Raw genomic sequence first — 15,653 nt, forward strand, 5'->3', positions numbered from 1 at the left:
TATATTGGAAAGGAAGAAGTAAAAGTATCTCTATGTGAGATGATAATCTCATATGTAGAAAATCCTAAGCAACACACAAAAAACTATTAAGACTAATAAATGAGTTCAGCAAATTACAAAATATAAGATCAATATTCAAAAATCAATTGTATTTCTATACAATAGCAATAAACAATCATAAAATGAAATTTAAAAAACAATTAATAATAACATCAAAATAATATAAAGGAATAAATTTAACAAAAATTATAAAACGTCTAAACTAAAAACTACAAAACACCATTAAAAGAAATTAAAGAAAACTTAAATAAATGGAATGCCATCCATGCTCATGAAGTGGAAAACTTAATATTGTTAAGATGGCAATGCTCCCCAAATTAATCTACAGATCAATGCAATATCTATTAAAATTCCAGCTGCCTTTTTCTGCAGAAATGAATACGCTGATCCTAAAATTAATGTGGAAATGCAAGGAACCCAGAATAGCCAAATAATGTTGAAAACGAAAAACACGGTTGGAGGACTTACACTTCCTAAATTCAAAACTTACTACAAAGATACAGTAAACTGAGACAGTATGGTACCAATATAAAGACAGACAAATAGACCAATGATACACAAATAGACCAATGGAAAGGAACTGAGAGTACAGAAACAAACCTTTACATTTATGATCATTTGAATTTTGACAAAGGTGCCAAGACAATTCAATGGGAAAATAATCTTTTCAACAAATGGTGCTGGAAAAACCAGATATCCACATGCAATAGAATGAAGCTGGGTCAAAGACCAAAATATAAGTGCTAAAACTATAGAACTCTTAAAAGAAAACATAGGAGTTAATCTTCCTGACATTAGATTAGGCAATGGTTACTTAGATAGGATACCAAAAGCATAAGCAAAGAAAAAAACGGATAAACTGGACATCATCGAAATTTAAAACTTTTGTGCTTCAAAGGACACTGTACCAAGAAAGCGAAAAGGCAACCTACAGAATGATAAAAAATGTTTCCAAATCAAATATCTGGTAAGGAACTTGAATTCCAGACTATAAAAAAAAACTCTTGCAACTGAATAATAAAAAGACAACCCAATTTAAAAATGAACGAAGACTGTGAATAGATATTTTTCCAAAGAAGACATGCAAATAGCAAAGAAGCACATGAGAAGATGCTCAACATCATTAGTCAGAGAAATGAAAGTCAAAATTATGAGATACCACCACTAGGATGGTTATAATCAAAAATACAGATAATAAATGTTGGCAACGACATGGAAAAATTGGAACCTTTCATATATTGCTGAATGTGAAATGACAGTCACTTTGGGAAACAGTCTAGCAGTTCATCAAAAAATTAAACACAGAGGTACCATATGACCCAGCAATTCCACTCCTAATTATACACCCTAAAGAAGTGAAGACATATATCTATACCCACATAAAAACTGTTTTCGTTTTATTAATTCAGTTCTGGGCCAGCCCCATGGCTTAGCGGTTAAGTTTGCACGCTCTGCTGCTGGCAGCCCGGGTTCGGATCCCGGGCGCGCACCGACGCACCGCTTCTCCGGCCATGCTGAGGCCGAGTCCCACATACAGCAACTAGAAGGATGTGCAACTATGACATACAACTACCTACTGGGGCTTTGGGGGAAAAATAAATAAATAAAATTAAAAATTATTAATTCAGTTCCTAAGTCATGGACATCAATTATCCCTATGACAAATTACCATTTTCTATCCTCCATATCCATTCTTTTCTTCTGCCTATTGAAACATAATCATCTCAAACCTTTCCTCAATATTAGTAATTCAATTTTCAGCTGTTTCCTCTATCTCATGAGCTCACACAGATGTTGCTTTATTCCTCTGCTTGTTTTTAATAGCTCAATATCTATTTTCAATATCATTCTGATATTTTTATAGTCTTAAATTTGTGCTATTGATTTATTGGATTCATGTTCTTAATTCTTCTGTACTGTAAAGTGCTCACAGGGAATTTTCTTCTCTCTCTTGGAGTATCTTCCCTGCAAACACAATAGAGTGTTTTCTTTTAGGGTGGTTCTTTCACGCATATTATTTGACTTCCTTAGTTCTGTCTGTGTAATGATTTTTTAATATCAACTATTAAATATTTTAAACATTAAAAAGGCAAAAGGAATAATATACTGAACACTGCAACTGATCAGTCAGAGTAGAAAATGAAGTCCTGTGCACCTCTCTTCCTGATCCCATTCCAACAGCATCAGATCCCTACATCGCCCACTTGATGGAATTAGCATAAAAGGACTTTAAAATAGCTATCACATGTTCAATGACAAAGTAGAAGGTAGTCTTTTGAGTTAACAGAAAATCTCAGCAGAGAAATGGAAGCTATAAAAAAGAACCAAATGGATATTCTGAAACTGAAAACTGAAATTTTCTGAAATGAAAAATTTATCCTACGGGTTTAAGAGGAGACTTGAAATGGCATAATAAACTTGAAATCAGATAAATAAAAATTATCCAATCTGTAGAACAGAAAGAACAAAAATAGAACAAAAATGAACAGAGTAGGAGGAATTTGAGAGACAAGATCAAATATTCTAAGAACATGTAATTGAGGTGTGTCAGAAAGAAAAGAGAAATTGCAGCAGAAAAAAATTTTGAAAAAATATTGGCCAAAAATTTCCTAAATTTGATGAAAAACAATGAAGCAAAGGTCCAAAGGGGGCAGCAAATCCCAAACAGGATAAATATAAATCATATCTAGGGACATCACAGCCAAACTGCTGAAAACCAAAAACTTTAGAGAGATAACGTTCAAGCAGCCAGAGGAAAAAAGGTACATTAGATACGAAAGAATGACAAAAGGATGACATCTGAGTTTATCATCACAGATAGTGTAGGACAAAAGAAAATGGAAGAACATCTTTAAAGTGCCAAAAGTTTGATAGTTCCTAATGATGTTAAACACATGTCTATTTTATGACACAGTAACTCCACTCATAAGTTTTACCCGAGGAATGAAAATATACGTACACAAAATCACTTGAACAAGAATGTTTCCAGCAGGACTCCTCATAATAGCTCAAAACAGTACACAACCCTCATATTTATCAAAAAATGAATGACAAACACAAAACTGTATACATAGTTATACATACATATATACCATGGAATACAACTCAGCTACAAATTAACGATAAAAGAACAACATAGATGATATGTATATCATTATGTTGTATAATAGAATCAGAACACAAAAGAATACATACTATATGATTCCATTTCTGTAAATTTTTTAGAAAAGGCAAAACTAATTTATAGTAACAGAAATTGTAACAGGAGTTGCCTAAATGAGGTGGGAAAATGTACAAGAGAGCAAGAATAAATTTTCTGACAATTTTATTCCACTATTTTATTTTTCATCTTTTTGTATTCATATGTTTTAAGGCTTGTCTCTTATAAACATCTTACAGATGAATTTTATTTTTCCCAATCGTATAATCTGTTCTTTAACTGTTTAGTTTGGTTCATTTTAATTTATTGGTATTATTGATACATCTGGAAATTCTTTTCGGCCTTCTCATTTAATGCTTTGTATTCTACCCTAATTATTGTGCACTTTTATTCAGACTCCTACTGAATATTTTCTTTATATTCAATTTCTTTCCTTTGTTTTGGAAGCTATATATACTCTCCTCCTTGATTATCCTAGAGTTTTTAAGATGTTCATGAATTCTAAACTAAACTAATTCTCTTCTCTTTTTGTAAAGAATACAAGAACTTTCAAATGCTTTGATTCTAGTCGTCCCCTTCCCATCACAGATGTAATTATATTCACCTTGTTTTCTTCCCATTAATCAAGCAAATTAGGCATTACTAAGTTTTAGAAATTAATTGCTTACTTAGATTTATACATGTATTTACCAATTTCTTTACCAGATCTCAAAACTTTCTACTGAGTTCAGCTTCTGTCTTTCTCACCTAAGTCTTTTTCTAAGTTCTATAGGTGAAGATCTGTTCAGATTACTATCTAGCTTTATTTATCACTATTGTTCATCTTTCATCTGGTACATCTTTGTGCATCATTTTCATCATTTTAAGAATCCTACAGACATCATTTAATAATTAAACTGTTTGAAAAATACATTTTGATATTTTAATTGGTGAGGTAAATCTATTTTTATTAATTTTAAATAGTAGTACCTGTTTCTTGTATCTTATTTTATACTTTCCATTTATTTCACTCTTTAAGCTCATTTTTTCCCTTAGTTTTCTCATTTGATAGATAAAGGCTTCTCATGCTACTTTAAAAGATAAAGATTCTATTTTTGTTATTATTGTGGTTGTCTGTAAAGCACACATTCATGTTTATTTACTCATATTGATTTCCTAAACTTGATAAATATCCATATTCTATCAATTCAAGAGAAGCATACTTCTCTGCCTTCCCTGCAGTCTTCACCAAAATACATACTAGAATCTCCTGCATTTGTTTCTGTCTACCATTTTCAAACAGGAATTGTGATCCTATACCATTTTTTAATGTTTGATATATATTTTAGAGATCGATCTATAAAAGCCTGTGTGTGAAAACATGTTTTCATTTCTCTCAGGTAAATATTTGGGAATGGAATTAATGGAACATATGTAAAGTATATGCTCACCTTTATAAAAAACTGACAAACTATTTTCCACACCGCTTGTCAAGCCATGCTGTGGCGGCGTCCCATATAAAGTAGAGGAAGATGGGCATGGATGTTAGCCCAGGGCCAGTCTTCCTCAGCAAAAAGAGGAGGATTGGCAGATGTTAGCTCAGGGCCGATCTTCCTCACACACACACACACACACACACACACACGAATATCTTTTTAAAAACAGAAGTTTTCAATTTTGGTGAACTCCAATTTATCATTTTTTTTCCTTTTATAGTTCATGCTCTTATGTTCCATCTAAGAAATCTTTGCCTGTCCCAAGATTGCAAAGATTTTTTCTCTACAAATTTCTCTACAAATTGTTTTCTTCTACAAATTTAATAGTTTGACTCTTTACAAAGAGCTGTATGACCCATTTTAAGTTAATTTTTATGTATAATGTAAGGTAAGGGTCGAAGTTGTCTTGTAACATATGGATAATCCAGTTATTCCAGTGCCATCGTTTAAAAGACTATACTTTACCCCACTAAATTGTCTCAGTTACTTTGTGGAAAATCAATTGACCGTATATGTGTAGATCTATTCTTAGATTCTTTATTTGTTTCTCTACTGATCTCGTGAACCTTACACTAAGAGAATAATGTCATCATTATTTTAGTTTTGAAATCATACAGTGTAAGTTCTCCAGCTTTATTGTTCTTTTTCAAAATTGTTTTGGTCATTCTAGGTAAACTACATTTCTGTATAAATTTTAGTTGTAAGCTTGTGAATTTCTACCAAAAAAAATCTGCTGTGACATTCATTGGGATTGCATTCAATTTACAGATCCAATTGGGGGAAGAACTGACATCTCAGAAATACAAAAACATGTATTTCTCTTCATTTATTTAGGCATTTTTCAATTTCTCTCAGTTGTATACAGGTCTAACAAATATTTTGTTAAATTTATCTCTTAAGTATTTCATGTTTTGGCATGTTATGTTATTATCCATTGCATATTAAATTGTTCCAAAACCCAGCACTTTAAAACAACAAACAGTTATCCTATCACAGAGTTTCTAGAGGAACAGGTTTCAAGAGTTGCTGAACAGGTTCTGACAGGGTCTCTCAAGAGGTTGTATTCAAGCTGTCAGTCAAGGATGCAGTCATCTCAAAACTGGAATGGAGCTGAAGGATCTGCTTCTAAAGTCACTTATGAAGTTGACGGCAAGCCTCAGTTCCTCACTGCCTGTTGACTAGAGGCTTCCATGGGATTCTCAATAGGGCTACTCACAAATGGCAGCTTGCTTCTCCCAGAGACAGTGACTCTGAGAGAGAGTTAGCAAGCAAGAAATTACCTAAGATGGAAACTGTAGTCTTTTATAACTTAACTTTAGAAGTGACATACTATCACTTCTGCCAACACTGGTAAAACATGGGAGGAGACTACATAAAGTTGTGAATACCAGAGGAATATCTAGGAGGCTGGCTGCAACAGATGTATAAAAGGCATTTATAAATTTCATTTTCCGAGTGTTCATGGCTAGAATATTACCATTTAATTTCGTGTATTTACCTGGTATCCTGTGAGATTGTTAAATTCATTTTTTAGATCAAAGAGCATTTTTTAAACTCCTTATCACTTTCTATATGGAGGATCATGTTTCCATGTACCTTTTATTTCTTTTTGTTGCCATATTGTACTATGACCTTTTGTACAATATTAAACCTGAGTGGCAAAAGCAGAAATCTCAATTATAAAGTTGAGAAAGTTGTTTTCTATTCCTAGGCTACTAAAAGTTTTTAAAGAAGACTAAGTGTAGAATTACGACAAACTCGTTTTATCCTTCTACTGAGATGATCATATGGTTTTTCTTTTTTTAATTGTTAATATAGTGAGTTATATTGACAGATTTTCTATTATCAAATCAACCTTTCATTCCTGGGATAAATTCCACTTGGTCTTCATGTATTATCCTTTAACATATTGCTGAATTCAGTTTACTCTTATTTTGTTAAGGATTTTTACCTCTATCATTGTGAAGTATGTTGGTCTATAGATTTCTTGTGATGTTTTTGTCAGGTTTTGGTATTAGAATAATAGTACTGGCCTCATGATATGATTTTTATAGTGTTCCTTGCTCCTCTATTTTCTGAAAGAGTTAAGAGAGAACTAGTATTATTCCTTGCTTAAACGTTTCTTAAATAAAATTCACTATTGAAGCTATCCAGGCCTGGACTTTTCTGTGTTCGTGTGTGGGAAGATTTTACTTATGAATCCAATATTGTTGATATAGGACTAATCAGATTTTCTATTCTTCCTTGGGTCAATTTTGATAATTTGTTGACATTCAAGGAATTTGTCCATTTCATCTAAGTTGTCAAATGTATTGACATAAATGTTCATAACCTCTCCTCAACCTTTTGATGTCTGTACCACATGTAACTGTGTCTACTCTTCATTCCAGATAACAGCATTTGTGTCTTCTCTCATATTTCTTGATCAAACAGAATGGCTAGAACTTCACTGTCTAATACAGCAGCCACTAGGCTATTCAAATTTAATTTGATTGAATTAAAACTTCAGTTTTTGAATTTTTCAAAAATTTCAGTGCTTAACATTCACATGTGGCTAATGGCTACAATTTTGAACAGCATACTTGGAGAACATTTCCATCTTCACAGAAAGTTCTACTGGACAGTGCTGGGCTCAAGCTTTATCAATTTCATTGCTCTTTTTGAAAAATCAGCTTTTGATTTCCACAGATTTTCTCAACTGTTGGTCTGCTTTCTATTCACCGATTTTAGCTCTTAACTTTATTATTTACTTCCTTCTACTTATTTTGGGTCTAATATGCTCTTCCTGTTGTAGCTTCATAGGGTAAAAGTTTAGATCATTGATTTCTCACCTTATTTTTTTCCAAACATACGGATTTAAAGCTATGAGTTTCTTCTAAGCACTTCTTTAGTTGCATTACACAAGTTGTAATGTGTTATGTTTGCACTATCATTCAGATCAAAATACTTTCAAGTTGCCATTATGAATTTTTCTTTACTCGTGAGTTATTTATATATGTTGTTTATTTTCTAAATATTTGAGGATTTCTCAGATATCTTTCTGTTACTGATTTCTATTTTAATTCCATTTTGGTCAGACAACATACTCTAAATTTTCAATCATTTGTGTGACCATACTGATGCCTGAGGTCAGGGACATTAAGACAGGCACTGTCAGTAAGGTGAGAGGAGTGAGGTGTATCAAGCCCACAGCCCTTCTCTGACAAGTGCTGATCCTTGATCTTGTTCATGAACATCACAACCTCCATTGTCCAGAGACTAGACTAAAGGTCAAAAGTAAGAGTTCAAATAGAAGTGAGATTATTCTATTTGAACTCTTTTCTTCCTACCATCTTATTCCTTCTCCTTTCCAGGGCTCCTGACCTTTGTGGAAGTGGGGATGCAGCTCATGTTCCCAAGAACCCCAATTTCTCCCCACTTCTCTAATGTCCTCCCTGCCAAATCTCAGAGAATAGTCGCTGCAGAGAGAAGGTGGAAGCACCAGAAATGAACAGGAGGAGGAAGAGCCACAATACCTTTTATGTCTTAATCTTGAAGGTCACACACTGTCACTTCTGCCACATTTCATTTGTGAGAAACAAGTCACTAAGTATAGCACACGCCTTTTGTTTTTTTTTTTTTTTAAAGATTTTATTTATTTATTTTTCCCCCAAAGCCCCAGTACGTAGTTGTCTGTCATAGCTGCACATCCTTCTAGTTGCTGTATGTGGGATGCGGCCTCAGCATGGCTGGAGGAGTGGTGCCTCGGTGCGCACCCGGGATCCGAACCCGGGCCGCCGGCAGCGGAGCGCACGCACCTAACCGCTAAGCCACGGGGCCGGCCCCAACACACGCCTTTTGAAGGGAGGAGTATCAAAGAATTTGTGGACACGTTTTAAACCACCAAAACAATGTCATAATTTTTACATTAAATAGTCGTGTATCTTGTTAAAAGATTAAGAGAAGGAAAGAAAATATGTATAGTCATTTGTTTTTATACATATTTATTATTTCTGGTTTCTTTATTCCTTCCAATAATTCATGGATCAGCAAACTAGAATCCATGGGCCAAATCAAACCCACTGTGTATTTTTGTATGGCCTGCGAGCTAAGAATGGTTTTTACATTTTTAAATGGTTGAGGAAAAAAATAAATGGAAGAATACTTTTGTGGCATGTGAAAATTATATGAAATTTAAATTTCAGTGTCCATAGTAAAGTTTTATTGAAACATAGCCATGCTCATTTATTTATGCAGTCTATGGCTCCTTTCACAGCAGAACTGAGTTGTTTCAACAAAGACCGTATGACCTACAAAGCCTAAAATATTTACTATCTGGGCCTTTGAGGAAAAAGTTTACCAACCCTTACCATACATCCAAGTTATCATCTAGTGTCATTTCCCTTTAGCCTAAAAAATTTCCATTATCATTTCTCATAGAATACATATTACAGTGACAAATTCTCTGATTCTGTTTATCTGCAAACATCTTTATTTCAGCTTCATTTCTGAAGGATGCTTTTGCTAACTGACATTGTAGATAATACAGTGTAGCAACAGTGGATTTTGTTAAGTTCTTCAGAAGACTTGATTTTTCTTCTACCAGATTGTTAACTTATCTGGTCCCAAACTACAAATATAGAAATTTTGCCTGAAAGTTGTTTGTGTCTTGGGGGAAGATTTTAATTATGATTTTTGGATATCTTTCAGCCTCCATTGCTTTTAAGAAGTCAGGTGTTAATCATATCATTAGTCCTTTGTATCTTAACATGCCATATTTTCTCTTGGCTGCTTTCAAGATTTTCTCTGTTATCTTTGGCATTTAGCAGTTTGCCTATAATGGGCCCAGTTGTGGTTTTCTTCTGTATTTGTTCTATTTGGAAGTCACTGATCTTCTTGGATCTTTAAGGTAGTTTTTTTTAACCAAACATGGAAGTTTGCAGCCACTGTTTCTTCAAATATTTTTCTGCCTTTTTCTCTCTCTCCTGTACTTACGGGATTCCAACTAAGGCAGTAACAATTCGGCTTTCGCCCCGACGGGAGCTATGTACAAATACAAAAAGCCCACAGTCAAAAAAAGCAGCAAACTTGCAAATCTCACCAACTGCAGTGTGTCTTTCAAAGGTTATGTCCTATTTGGTTTGCACTGCTTTTTAGATAGGGCTCCTATAGTCTTCCCTGCATACTCACAGCAGTTACCCAGGTATGGTTGGCAGAATTCATACTCTAACTTTGGGTTTTAGCCCTTTGGCAGCTCTTTCAGTTCCAGGATCGTCCTCCTAAATTCCAAGCTGCTTTGCCAGTCCTCAACTTTGTCCTCTGACACCTTAAGCCAGTATAGTTGTGGTTTTCTGTCTCTAGAGCTGTGGAAGTTGGGGAGTACCTTGTACAAAAAGTCAAAAATTCACAAATTCTTACCTACTACTTTACTTACTTTAAAGAATAAACTTTCCTCTGGTTTCTGCTTCTTTTTGGTCATTTTTGGTCTTTTTCCACTGCTTTCAAATAGTCTGCTGTTTTTAAATTTTTTCCAGGTTTTATTATGGTTACCTGTAGGAGGACGCATTCACCTCACCAATTCACCATTACCTGGTAGTGCCCTGGTTTTTTAAAAACAATCTCCTAAACTTGAATTTATAATTTTACATAAAATTTTAATTATTGGTATAATGGAAAATGGAATGAACTACCTAAAATAATGGAAAAGCTCCAACTTCCACAAATATAGAAATAAATTTGTATGTGAACACAGGTAAGTGTACAATTTCCTCATGCAGCCTAAGCTGAAATTGGTGCCTTCCTATTCTGGACCCATATATACTAAGCTGGAATACAATCAGGCCTAGGGTTGTCAGGCTGAGAAAATGAAAATCAACAAAGCAAATAAACCACTTGCCAGCTATTTAAATGTTAAAAAGAACTAATTTAAGCTCCCAAAAAAGATTTATAGACAGTTTAAAATAATGTCCCATGGATTAAAAGATTTAGAAAAGGAAGATGGATAACTGGAATGAGGACTTGTTGTATACCTTTTAGAAACAATAGCAATAATTAAGAGTAACACTTAAGAATGTTTTTTTTAAAGGAAATGCTTACCTTTGTTCTTTCTAAAATGAGAAAATATTTTTCAAAATGCAGTACACATTTTCTTATACCAAGACAGCAAAAGTAAGAAGAACTAAAGAAAGAACCACAACATTTGCTTTTAGGAATTCTACTTATATTCTCCTTTCACTCATAATTGGATAGTAAACTTTCAATCACAGAACTGTGAAATTAGCAAAGTAAAACTGTGGTGATTTGTAAAAAGCTCAGAACAGAACAGACTGTAAGTAATTTAGGTCCATTATATGCAAATTGCTGAGTTAGGCTTTGAGAATTCTGAAGGATCCGTTTATTCTCACTATAGCAGTAGCCAAATAACTGTAATCCTGCAACAGGCAAAAGAACCCATTTTCACGCAGAATGAGTATATAACAAATAGAAAAGGAGGAAATGGAGACCAAGGGCATCTTTTTACACCGATTTTATTTAAAAAAAAAAAAAAAGAACATCCACTATGACTTTGTCATTCTTTCTTAAGCCAAAACATTAATGTGGTGGCTTTGCTCTAAACCAGACACAGGAGAGTATGGTAGGAGGACTGCAATCAAACTAAGTGGATTTACCAATGATACACAAAAGCACCACTGCTGATGTTGAAATTCAAGCATAATCAAGCATGAAAATCAGCCAGAATTAGAAAAGGGCAGAGGAAACTTTTGGCAGTGTTGAATATGTTAATTATCTTGATTATGGTGATAATTTCACAGGTGTATATATCTGTCAAAATTTACCAAACTGTATGCTTTTGCATGCAGTTTATTTTACTTCAATTAGAGTTCAATAAAGCTTTTTTTAAAAAATCAGCAGGGAAAAAAAATCATTATCCATTTTTACCCAACACTTGGCTACCTTAAAGAGAAAAATGGAAACCAATTCAGAGTCTGTAACCAAGTATAATTAACAACTCAAGGATCAGAGGTAAATAGTCATCCAAGTTAAAACAACAGGTCTATCAAGTTTTTCAAGAGAAAGAACTCAAGTATCAATGGAAGTATCCTGAGACTGACTGGTCAAAGGATTATGGAGGTTACATTGCCTATGCAATTTATGTCCCACCCTGGTGTAGAATGCTCCTGGTTTCCATTTCCAAATGGTTACACGATGACACAGAGTTTATCAGGATTTGCAGCCTTACTGTACTTCTCTTCCTTGCACCTCTGCAGAATCTCTAAGCTCCTCTGGTGGACTGGGTGTTGAAGAAAGCTAAAACTATCCATACTTTTCAAAATTGCACATGGCGCTGTATCATCATGTCCTTAGGAAGCAAAAGAAAAACAAAAAAATGGAGAAAAGAAAAAGACATTATATAAGCCCAAACCAATAGAGAATCAAGGACAATGCTGCCAACTATCTTAAGAGTATATAAAAATGTACCAAGTAAGGGGTTAAATGTGAATGATTTTTCCAATTAACTTAGGGAAATTACCAAAAATAAATAGGAAAAAATAAAGGTCCTTGTTAGGTATTCAAAGTATTCTTTTCAGTACTCAAAGTGTTGTGAGTTAATACCATAATAAAAATTTCTAATTTAAAATACTAGGGAAATTTCAAAAACAATTTGTACGGTTTAGTCAATTTTTTTTCAGTAGACTCATTTTTATCAGGTCTGAAATATAATTAGAATATAGTTGGCAACAATGCAAGGAACACTGATGGAACCCCAAAGAGAAATATACCCAAAACAATTTACCAAAAGTTAAACAATTCTTTCACAAATCTTGCAATTAACCACACTTGTAAGAATTCCAACAAGTGTGTCAATGTTGAAAGAGCAGAAGAAAAGCATAGAGCAGGAAAACCCAGCAGCGTTTCTGTATTTATATATCTGAAAACAAAGCTGGAAAATCTATACTTCACCACCACTTCTTAGTAAAATGAGACAATCAACTACCGGTGGGAAAGGGAAGAGAGCACGTTCAAGTAAGGACCAAAGCCCCAGATTAGTGATACTGAAACAGTGAGTCACTTGAGCAATTAAGAAGGGTGGAAGTTTCAGTAACATAAATATTATCATTAAATGAATTTAAAAGAGAATACAGGTTTTCCAGATTTGGGGAGAGTTGGGTATCATTTACCTAGAGAACATCTGTAGGACAATAAAGGATGTTAATTAGTTAGGACATCAAGTTCAAATTTACGTAGGTTTGCCTTTAAAAAACAAAAGTGAATAGCTGAATGACAGATCAAGGCAAATTAAGCAACACATAAACAACGAACTAAAGTTCCATTAGTGCATATTTACTTATAATTAGGAATCAGATACTATCTATGAATAGTTCTCAAGGCAGAATCATTTTAAAAGTTAAACAGAGGCAGAGTAATTCAAAGAGGTTTGCAGAGCATGGTTTAGTCTAAGTATAATTCCTTAAACTGGATTTCTATATCCACAGAATAGGCACCTACATTTTAGCTAAGGAGATGGTATCTTACGATACCATAACACCAGATAATAATATACATATAACAAGCAGGCTTGTTTTTAATATGGATTTGAAAATTTTTTTTCATATCCAATAATAAAAAAGTACGCTAATAAAACACTATCTCATTTATCCAATATGGAGAGTCCATAGTTGCAAACATTCATTGTTTCAAAAAGAGACAAGTATTACCAAGTTACCCATTGTTTCTTAGTCAAAAGATACCTCAGTAAAAATATTCTATTCTCATTATTATCAATAATCCCCCCCTTGATGGGCTCCTTGGAGGAAGAATACTTAGGCTCAGACTAGCCTGCACTTGGTTAATTGTGGGGGTGGCTGGATATCAGCTGAGGGGGACCATTTGAGAAAAAAACACATGGTGAGTTCTTCTCATACTCTATCCAAATTGTAACTTTAAAAAGTTATCACTGGACTTTCAGGCCCTTCAATAGCTAACTTGATAATCTGCTAGTCAGAAATAATTTAAGAAGAGTATAGTATTAAACTTTTATATAAAAGTTCAGAATATTAAATATACTAAATTATTAGGTAGTTTTAAGAAATCACTCAACATTACTACAGCCACTGTACTCTATTTTCTATTTTATATAATAAATTGTGGCAATGTCATTTGGATATGGGTAATTTTGTATCTGTGACTGTTTTGTGTCTCACCTCATACCTTAGTTTTTTTTAAACTTCTGTTCTTTCACTCTGCTTTCTATGCCTCGTTAACTATTTTAAACATTATTTTACAGACTGTAATACTACTTCCAAACCTGAAAGTGATATTCCTCTTGTGTGTTGTGTGTACCAACCCTCTGTCAAGGCGGTCTCTTTTCCTAGGATGGTTTATAAGTACATTTTCAGTGGGGGTTATTTTCTAAGGAGTCTCATAAACTTTTTTTTTTTTTTTTTTAATTTTATTTATTTATTTATTTTTCCCCCAAAGCCCCAGTAGATAGTTGTATGTCATAGTTGCACATCTTTCTAGTTGCTGTATGTGGGATGCGGCCTCAGCATGGCCGGAGGAGCGGTGCGTCAGTGCGCGCTCGGAATCCGAACCCGGGCCGCCAGCAGCGGAGCGCGCGCGCGCTTAACCGCTAAGCCACGGGGCTGGCCCCAGGAGTCTCATAAACTCTTTTTTTTTTTTTTAACCCTATAAAATACTTATTTGTTATTTACTATTATTAAGTGCAACATACTTATTAATTTTACAGTGGAAAACCTGGCTGACATCAGCTTGACCAAGTAATAAGAGTCATAAACTCTTAAAAGAGGTTTATTTAATGTTTGCTTATGCTAGTTCCTGCTGGTCTAGTTTTGATAATTTCTTAGCTTGAGATTATGCACCAAACACATAGCGTAAATTCAGACCCTATATCTATGCATGGTGAAGACATGGGGCACTGATTTTTTTTAAAGGTAACTTTTTTTTTTAAAAAAACCTTATCTAAAACCTAACACAGATTGCTAAGGTTTTTGTTTCTCTAGTCAGAGCCAACAAACAGAATTTTCCAGTTATCTTTTCAGTGACAGAAAAGTTCAAGCTCTTTGAAGCTCCTATACTATATAACAGGTGCTCAATCCCAGCTCCACTGTATCATTCAAACCTGAAGCCATGTCTCTGATCCTATAACAGTTTCTGTAATGTCAGCTCCCAAGCCTTAGGGCTATTTTTTAAAGGTATATTTCACACACAGTAAAATCCACCGATATCAAGTATACAGTTTGATGAGCTTAAACAAATGTTTACATCCTCAATCAAAATACAGAACATTTCCATCAGCAAGTTGTTTTATCCCCTTCCTGTCAATACTACCCTTGCCCCTCCTAGAGGCAATCAAGTTATGATTTCTATCACTATATATTACTTCACCTGTTCTTAAACAAAATAAAAAATCATATAGTATGTATTCTTTCATGTTTGGCTTTTTTGCTCAATATTTTTTGTGACTCATTCATTATGAGAATCAATAGTTTGTTCCTTTCTATTGCTGAATAATGTTCCATGGTTGGAGTGTATTACAAATTGGTTATCCATTCTTCCACTGATGGACATTTGGGTGTTTCCAATTGGGGGCTATTATGAATAAAGCCACTATGGACATTCTTTCTCTGTGTTTTTGTGTATAATAGCTTCATTGAAATATAACTCACATAGCATACAATTCACCTATTTAAAGTGAAAATTCAATGGTTTTTTAGTATAATTCCCAAAGCTATTTAACTATCATCACAATCAATTTTAGAATATCTTCATCATACCAAAGAGAAACTCTATACTCTTTAACTATCACTCCCCGCATAATCTCCCAGCCTGCCTACTGCAGCCCTAAGCAAACACTAATCTACTTTCTATCTCTATAGATTTGCCTATTCTAGACATTTCATATAAATGGAATCATACAATATGTGGCCTCTTGTATCTGACTTCCTTCACTTTAGCAA

General features: G+C 34.0%; 1 protein-coding gene across 16 annotated transcripts in view; it reads right to left on the minus strand.

Moving 5' to 3' along the window:
- Positions 1-15,653, minus strand: part of MYO9A (myosin IXA) — a 273,318-nt gene that overhangs the window by 120,580 nt on the left and 137,085 nt on the right. For 15 of the 16 annotated variants that reach the window (XM_087428635.1, XM_087428628.1, XM_014780883.2 and 12 more), the window contains one exon: positions 11,915-12,034. The exons of the other annotated variant lie outside the window; for it this stretch is intronic. In XM_087428635.1, coding sequence (XP_087284761.1) covers positions 11,915-12,034 — 120 coding nt within the window. The remainder of the gene's footprint in view (positions 1-11,914; positions 12,035-15,653) is intronic. 16 annotated transcript variants of the gene reach the window in all.

The sequence above is a fragment of the Ceratotherium simum genome, chromosome 3 (genome assembly GCF_057802395.1).
Source record: "Ceratotherium simum simum isolate JZ-2026a chromosome 3, ASM5780239v1, whole genome shotgun sequence".
Taxonomy (NCBI): Eukaryota; Metazoa; Chordata; class Mammalia; order Perissodactyla; family Rhinocerotidae; genus Ceratotherium; species Ceratotherium simum.